Raw genomic sequence first — 9,213 nt, 5'->3', positions numbered from 1 at the left:
CCCACCTGAGAGCCCCACAGTCGGTCCTCTCCCCGCCCACCTGAGAGCCCCACAGTCGGTCCTCTCCCCGCCCACCTGAGAGCCCCACAGTCGGTCCTCTCCCCGCCCACCTGAGAGCCCCACAGTCGGTCCTCTCCCTGCCCACCTGAGAGCCCCACAGTCGGTCCTCTCCCCGCCCACCTGAGAGCCCCACAGTCGGTCCTCTCCCCGCCCACCTGAGAGCCCCACAGTCGGTCCTCTCCCTGCCCACCTGAGAGCCCCACAGTCGGTCCTCTCCCTGCCCACCTGAGAGCCCCACAGTCGGTCCTCTCCCCGCCCACCTGAGAGCCCCACAGTCGGTCCTCTCCCTGCCCACCTGAGAGCCCCACAGTCGGTCCTCTCCTCGCCCACCTGAGAGCCCCACAGTCGGTCCTCTCCCTGCCCACCTGAGAGCCCCACAGTCGGTCCTCTCCCCGCCCACCTGAGAGCCCCACAGTCGGTCCTCTCCCTGCCCACCTGAGAGCCCCACAGTCGGTCCTCTCCCCGCCCACCTGAGAGCCCCACAGTCGGTCCTCTCCCCGCCCACCTGAGAGCCCCACAGTCGGTCCTCTCCCCCTCCACCTGAGAGCCCCACAGTCGGTCCTCTCCCCGCCCACCTGAGAGCCCCACAGTCGGTCCTCTCCCCGCCCACCTGAGAGCCCCACAGTCGGTCCTCTCCCCACCCACCTGAGAGCCCCACAGTCGGTCCTCTCCCCGCCCACCTGAGAGCCCCACAGTCGGTCCTCTCCCCGCCCACCTGAGAGCCCCACAGTCGGTCCTCTCCCCGCCCACCTGAGAGCCCCACAGTCGGTCCTCTCCCCGCCCACCTGAGAGCCCCACAGTCGGTCTTCTCCCCGCCCACCCGAGAGCCCCACAGTCGGTCCTCTCCCCGCCCACCTGAGAGCCCCACAGTCGGTCCTCTCCCCGCCCACCTGAGAGCCCCACAGTCGGTCCTCTCCCCGCCCACCTGAGAGCCCCACAGTCGGTCCTCTCCCCCTCCACCTGAGAGCCCCACAGTCGGTCCTCTCCCCGCCCACCTGAGAGCCCCACAGTCGGTCCTCTCCCCGCCCACCTGAGAGCCCCACAGTCGGTCCTCTCCCCGCCCACCTGAGAGCCCCACAGTCGGTCCTCTCCCCGCCCACCTGAGAGCCCCACAGTCGGTCCTCTCCCCGCCCACCTGAGAGCCCCACAGTCGGTATAGACGCTTTTAAGAGAGGACTCAAAACTTTCCTTTTTACCAAAGCATTTTTATAGCCTTGCCCTTTATGTTTTAAATGTTCCTGTTCTTTTAGATGTTTTTTAATGGTGTGTTGTTCCTTTTGCTTTTATTCACTGCTGTAGCACTTTGAGATTCTTGCGAATATAAAGTCCGTTATAAATAAAATCCATTATTATTAATATTATTCCCATTGTTTTCCGGCTGCTGGAGCAGCATGGTTGCTCGTGTGCGATGCCGTCTCACAGCCTAGGCACCGGCCACCGACCTTTTACGGGTACTAAGGTTTTCTCAGACTCCGTGCTGATCTGGGGTCAGAATGGGTTTAAAGTGCGTATGTGTAAATGTCGTCCCACTCAGACTCCGTGCTGATCTGGGGTCAGAATGGGGTTAAAGTGCGTATGTGTAAATGTCGTCCCACTCAGACTCCGTGCTGATCTGGGGTCAGAATGGGGTTAAAGTGCGTATGTGTAAATGTCGTCCCACTCAGACTCGGCGCAGATCGAGGACGGCGCGGCGCTGCAGCGTCTCCAGGACGTCCTCCAGGGGGCGCTGGCGGAGCTGGCGGCCGCGCGGCACCCCGCCGACCCCCGCGGCCGCGCCGGCCGCCTCCTCATGACGCTGCCGCTGCTCCGAGCCACCGCCGCGCGCGCCGTGGCGCTCTTCTGCTGCATCCGCCAGGACGGACGGGTCCCCATGCACAGGCTGTTCCTGGAACTACTGGAGGCCAAGGTCTGACCCCCGACCTCCTGACCCCCCCCCCATGCACAGGCTGTTCCTGGAACTACTGGAGGCCAAGGCCTGACCCCTGACCCCCGACCTCCTGACCCCCCCCCCCCCCCCCATGCACAGGCTGTTCCTGGAACTACTTGAGGCCAAGGCTTGACCCCGACCCCCGACCTCCTGACCCCCCCCCCATGCACAGGCTGTTCCTGGAACTACTGGAGGCCAAGGCCTGACCCCCGACCTCCTGACCCCCCCCCCATGCACAGGCTGTTCCTGGAACTACTGGAGGCCAAGGCCTGACCCCCGACCTCCTGACCCCCCCCCCCCCCCCCCATGCACAGACTGTTCCTGGAACTACTGGAGGCCAAGGCTTGACCCCGACCTCCTGACCTCCTGACACCCTGACCCCCCATCCCCTGGAACTACTGGAGGCCAAGGCCTTACCCCATGACCTCCTGATCCTCGACCCCCCCCATGCACCGTCTGTTCCTGGAACTACTGGAGGCCAAGGCCTGACCCCTGACCTCCTGACCCCCGACCCCCCCCTGGAACTACTGGAGGCCAAGGCCTGACCCCCGACCTCCTGACCCCCTGAGTCACCCTAATAGTTAGTACCCTAATAGTCAGTACCCTAATAGTTAGTACCCTAATAGTTAGTACTCTAATAGTTAGTACACTAATAGTTAGTACCCTAATAGTTAGTACCCTAATAGTTAGTACACTAATAGTCAGTACCCTAATAGTTAGTACACTAATAGTTAGTACCCTAATAGTTAGTACTCTAATAGTTAGTACACTAATAGTTAGTACTCTAATAGTTAGTACCCTAATAGTTAGTACCCTAATAGTTAGTACTCTAATAGTTAGTACACTAATAGTTAGTACCCTAATAGTTAGTACCCTAATAGTTAGTACCCTAATAGTTAGTACACTAATAGTCAGTACCCTAATAGTTAGTACACTAATAGTTAGTACCCTAATAGTTAGTACACTAATAGTTAGTACACTAATAGTTAGTACTCTAATAGTTAGTACACTAATAGTTAGTACACTAATAGTTAGTACACTAATAGTTAGTACCCTAATAGTTAGTACCCTAATAGTCAGTACCCTAATAGTCAGTACCCTAATAGTTAGTACACTAATAGTTAGTACTCTAATAGTTAGTACACTAATAGTTAGTACACTAATAGTTAGTACACTAATAGTTAGTACCCTAATAGTTAGTACCCTAATAGTTAGTACCCTAATAGTTAGTACCCTAATAGTTAGTACACTAATAGTTAGTACACTAATAGTTAGTACACTAATAGTTAGTACACTAATAGTTAGTACACTAATAGTTAGTACACTAATAGTTAGTACACTAATAGTTAGTACCCTAATAGTTAGTACACTAATAGTTAGTACACTAATAGTTAGTACACTAATAGTCAGTACCCTAATAGTTAGTACCCTAATAGTTAGTACACTAATAGTTAGTACCCTAATAGTTAGTACACTAATAGTTAGTACACTAATAGTTAGTACACCAATAGTTAGTACCCTAATAGTTGAGAGCAGTTTAATAACAAAATGTGGCAATATTAAGCCTATGGTCGAATATGACATCAAGACATTTACCTTAATAGAAACTCCAGTAATAAGTTGCTAACCCGGTCCTGTCCCGTGACCGTTTTCATCCAGGAAGTGTAGTTTATGTACTGAACGTGAAAATAGTAGAGAAATACTAGCTCCTCCCCTTCCTGTTTTTAAGAGCGGATGTGGACGGAGAAGAAAAAAAAGACTTGGATGGGAGAGCCCCCCCACCCCCCCCACCCCTCTCCTCCTCATGCAAGTAATTGACAATATCTAAAGTCGCGACACCAGCTTTGATGAGGCAGTATTGCATTGTTTTTTTTTAAACATTTTCCTTAAAAATATATATTTTTAATTTCCTGAAAAATTAACATGGAGTTATGAAGTTTCCTCCTGACAGCAGAGGTAAATAGTTATATTAAATGTCCATATCGGTGCTTCATCCCTATAAGAACCATCTTATATTAAAGGTCCATATCGGTGCGTCATCCCTATAAGAACCATCTTATATTAAAGGTCCATATCGGTGCTTCATCCCTATAAGAACCATCTTATATTAAAGGTCCATATCGGTGCTTCATCCCTATAAGAACCATCTTATATTAAAGGTCCATATCGGTGCGTCATCCCTATAAGAACCATCTTATATTAAAGGTCCATATCGGTGCGTCATCCCTATAAGAACCATCTTATATTAAAGGTCCATATCGGTGCCTCATCCCTATAAGAACCATCTTATATTAAAGGTCCATATGGGTGCGTCATCCCTATAAGAACCATCTTATATTGAAGGTCCATATCGGTGCGTCATCCCTATAAGAACCATCTTGAAGCCTGTTTATCTGCATTGTAGAACCTTTTAGAGGGCGCTCTGCTATCTGTTTGTTCTGTGTCCTTTTTGTATAGAGATAATAATAATAATTACAACAATAATAATAATAACTTGTACTGAGAAGTAAGTAAGTCTTGCCAAAGAGTACAGACTGTGTAAGATTCATATAACTAAATGATACCAGCAAAATGTCCACAATATGAGTTGGCCTGCGATGTTGCGATCCATGCGTGGTTCGTACGTGGTCGCACGTAACGATTCGCTTTACTCACAAGTCTTTTTTCTCTGCTTTTTTTTTATCTTTTTTTATTTTATTTATCTTCATCTTCTTTCTTTTCCTTTCCTTTCATTTTATTTTTTTTACAATACTGTGTTTTCTCTACAATAGCAAATTGCTTTTTTTGTATCAACTCTCTTACAAAGATCCTGAATTTAGGACATTGAACAAGAGAGGGGAGTTTAACTTGTTTTATTCCAGTGCTTCCCAAACGTTTTAATGTCAGGGACCCCCAAAATAACACATTATTAGCCCACAGACCCCCATTAGAAAAGATATGCCAAGGACCCCCCCCCCCCCAATAAGAGAAGATCTGTAGTGATTCTCAACCATTTTCATTTCAAGGACCCCCAGTTTGGCCTTGAATTAGTCTACAGACCACCATGTAATGACATGTCTATATCTCTGGGACCCCCAATGAATGTTGTAAAATCAAAGTTAATTTTTATTCGGAGGGTGTCGACTCTCTCAAGGACCCCTAGGAGTCCCTCAGGGACCCCTAGGAGTCCCTCAAGGACCCCTAGGAGTCCCCCAAGGACCCCTAGGAGTCCCCCAAGGACCCCTAGGAGTCCCCCAAGGACCCCTAGGAGTCCCTCAAGGACCCCTAGGAGTCCCCCAAGGACCCCTAGGAGTCCCCCAAGGACCCCTAGGAGTCCCTCAAGGACCCCTAGGAGTCCCCCAAGGACCCCTAGGAGTCCCCCAAGGACCCCTAGGAGTCCCTCAGGGACCCCTAGGAGTCCCTCAAGGACCCCTAGGGGTCCCCCAAGGACCCCAGTTTGGGAACCACTGTTTTATTCCACCCGTCGTATCGAACAATGAATGGCCTCTTGATTCCATGTTGGACTCTTTCAGGGAATGAATAAACTTAATGAATAAACTTAATGAATAAACTTAATGAGTAAACTTAATGAATAAACTTAGTGAATAAACTTAGTACACGCAAAGAAAAACATGAAGGGATGATAATCTATTTAATGCCGGCTTGATTGTTTTGCTGTTTTTTTGTGTGTTTTATTTTTTTACTAATAACTAATAACGTGGCATTAATGAAGAGTAGAATAATGCAATTGAAAGTAGATGATTTAAAAGGGAAGATGTTCTTTTTCAATATCATTGTTAAAAAACACACAAAACCCCCCCCAAAACAATGACCTTTTTTGTTTTGAGCAGCTTGGCGCGGCTACACACGCAGCACTATAGTGACGAATACAGTTATCGTCACATTCAAGACGAGAGATATTTAATACGAGGAGAGTGTAATAAATAATGTCGTAGCGCTATCGCGGCGTTAAAGGGCAAAAAAAAAGAGAAAAAAACGTATGTGGGGTTTGTTTTGATCCAGCAATATTATGACGCGGAGACGGGATTTAAACCATGAATGAATTAATGTACTTTATGCTGTGTGTGTTTTATTTATAATTATATATATATATATATATATATATAGAAAACAATGTTTTATAGACAGATGTTGTTCAAAGATGCAACAAGCCTCGCTCGGGGGGTGAGATGGGTTGAGCTCGGGGGGTGAGATGGGGTGAGATGGGGGTGAGATGGGGTGAGCTCGGGGGGTGAGATGGGGGTGAGCTCGGCGGGTGAGATGGGGGTGAGCTCGGCGGGTGAGATGGGGGTGAGCTCGGCGGGTGAGATGGGGGTGAGCTCGGCAGGTGAGATGGGGGTGAGCTCGGGGGGTGAGATGGGGGTGAGCTCGGGGGGTGAGATGGGGGTGAGCTCGGGGGGTGAGATGGGGGTGAGATGTGGGTGAGAAGGGGGTGATCTCGGGGGGTGAGCTCGGCGGGTGAGATGGGGGTGAGCTCGGGGTGAGCTCGGGGGGTGAGATGGGGGTGATCTCGGGGGGTGAGATGGGGGTGAGCTCGGGGGGTGAGATGGGGGTGATCTCGGGGTGAGCTCGGGGGGTGAGATGGGGGTGATCTCGGCGGGTGAGATGGGGGTGAGCTCGGGGGGTGAGATGGGGGTGAGATGGGGGTGAGCTCGGGGGGTGAGATGGGGGTGAGATGGGGGTGATCTCGGGGGGTGAGATGGGTTGAGCTCGGGGGTGATATGGGGGTGAGATGGGGGTGAGATGTGCAGTGAAACCAATTCTCAGGTGTGTTCTTGGGCAATAAAGACGATCCCCTGTTTAACATGTCTGGTGTCTCTGTTTGATATGTAATAATGCAATAAAGACGATCCCCTGTTTAACATGTCTGGTGTCTCTGTTTGATATGTAATAATGCAATAAAGACGATCCCCTGTTTAACATGTCTGGTGTCTCTGTTTGATATGTAATAATGCAATAAAGACGATCTCCTGTTTAACATGTCTGGTGTCTCTGTTTGATATGTAATAATGCAATAAAGACGATCTCCTGTTTAACATGTCTGGTGTCTCTGTTTGATATGTAATAATGCAATAAAGACGATCCCCTGTTTAACATGTCTGGTGTCTCTGTTTGATATGTAATAATGCAATAAAGACGATCCCCTGTTTAACATGTCTGGTGTCTCTGTTTGATATGTAATAATGCAATAAAGACGATCCCCTGTTTAACATGTCTGGTGTCTCTGTTTGATATGTAATAATGCAATAAAGACGATCTCCTGTTTAACATGTCTGGTGTCTCTGTTTGATATGTAATAATGCAATAAAGACGATCTCCTGTTTAACATGTCTGGTGTCTCTGTTTGATATGTAATAATGCAATAAAGACGATCCCCTGTTTAACATGTCTGGTGTCTCTGTTTGATATGTAATAATGCAATAAAGACGATCCCCTGTTTAACATGTCTGGTGTCTCTGTTTGATATGTAATAATGCAATAAAGACGATCCCCTGTTTAACATGTCTGGTGTCTCTGTTTGATATGTAATAATATGTATGTTTCTTTTCCCTTTTTGAACGCCTTTATGGTGAATTCCTGTTCTGTTCTTTGGCTATATAGAAGTGTCTCTTAGATTAGATTCAAATTATAATACCAGTACCACAAGCAGCCTTACTGAAAAGCATCTCAATGTGCTTATTGAGGCTGAAATAACTTTACGGTGTAAGAAGAGTGTACTCATTTTTTATGTGATTATTATTTATTTTCTTCATATTGCACAGCACCATTTGTTTTGAAGGCAAGTTGAGGCTACAATAAAGATGCCTGTCAAAATGCCTGAACATTTTTTTATTGTTCCACTAAATTTCATAATGTTAGGAGGGAGTTGTCTTTTCTCTTACTGTGCGACAGGACAAGAAAACCTTCTTTTAAATCGTTTTTTTCATTAGTAAAGTAAAGTAAAGTAGTTACTTTCATAATTTAATGTAAAGTAAAGTAACAAATTACTTTTTTAGATAATTAATTATAACTATAATTCTTTACTTTTCAAAAGTAACTTGCCCAACACTGGTCACCCAGGAGTATAGACAACCCATTGACACCCCAGATGACAACATGCAGGATCAGCACACATTACTTATGAAGAATTATTGGTTCCAGATTCCACACATAAAAATAAAATGCATGAAACCTTTGCTGTAAGAATAATCACATATAATTAAATTGCTGAATGTCCAAACCATTCTATGTCTGTCTGTCTGTAGGCCTATCTTTATATATCTCTTCTTTTATTTAAAAAAATCAATCAATACATGTTTATAATTATTTTATTGATGGTAATTTAATTTAATATAAAAGAGGTTTAGGTTTTAGGTTTATTTATTTAGCATGTAGTACAAAAAATAGACCATAACATATCAACGAACAAAAATACAACGCAAGGAAGGGAAGAAGCCAGAAGGCTTATTTGGATTCCTTTCCTGAAGGAAGAGGTCATTGGTTTAAACAGATTAAAAGTTCATAAAGAACAGTACAAAAGTCTACAAGTTGGCAAAGGGGGGCAGCTGTGCAGTAAAGAAATAAAAACACAGACTGCACAAAAAACAGAAATAAACAATACAACAACAAACGTACAAAAGAAAATATAACGCATCAAGGTAAAACATGTAATCTACAGAGAGGAAGAAATAAGATATTTCTTTAGATGTTTTTTGAATATTGGCTATAAGGATAATGAGGATTTAAGTGAAGCATCTAGGTTCCATAGATGAGGGCCTCTAAATGTGATGACAGATTGATGTTTGGACGTGTGACAATAGGGTAATTCAAAATGATCTCTTTGCCTTGTGGGGTAGGAGTGAATGTCAGAAGTAACACGGAAGACATTGTGAAAAGAAGACGGAATGTCTTGTATGCATTTTTTTGATTTAAACATAAATAAACGGGTCTGAAAAATGTTTACTTTGTTTTACGTTTACGTGTACTATTCCAATCTCCACCAAGATACCCATGTACCTGTCTAAATACTTCACTAAGATACCCATGTACCTGTCTAAATACTTCACTAAGATACCCATGTACCTGTCTAAATACTTCACTAAGATACCCATGTACCTGTCTAAATACTTCACTAAGATACCCATGTACCTGTCTAAATACTTCACTAAGATACCCATGTACCTGTCTAAATACTTCACCAAGATACCCATGTACCTGTCTAAATACTTCACTAAGATACCCATGTA

The 9,213-nt window shown here is 46.0% G+C and overlaps 1 protein-coding gene across 1 annotated transcript in view; it reads left to right on the top strand.

Annotated features, from left to right (window-relative positions):
- The window catches only part of LOC310876399 (estrogen-related receptor gamma-like), a gene marked incomplete at its 3' end in the record, with an annotated part of 21,600 nt that extends 19,628 nt beyond the window's left edge, over positions 1 to 1,972 (top strand). Inside the window, exon 6 of the mRNA XM_083789929.1 lies at positions 1,725 to 1,972. Coding sequence (XP_083646055.1) covers positions 1,725 to 1,972 — 248 coding nt within the window. The remainder of the gene's footprint in view (positions 1 to 1,724) is intronic.
- Between the last annotated feature and the right edge of the window lie 7,241 nt (positions 1,973 to 9,213).

This window comes from Protomyctophum parallelum (assembly GCF_964188405.1).
Source record: "Protomyctophum parallelum genome assembly, chromosome: 19".
Taxonomy (NCBI): Eukaryota; Metazoa; Chordata; class Actinopteri; order Myctophiformes; family Myctophidae; genus Protomyctophum; species Protomyctophum parallelum.
This window is presented reverse-complemented; position numbering and strand designations above follow the sequence as displayed.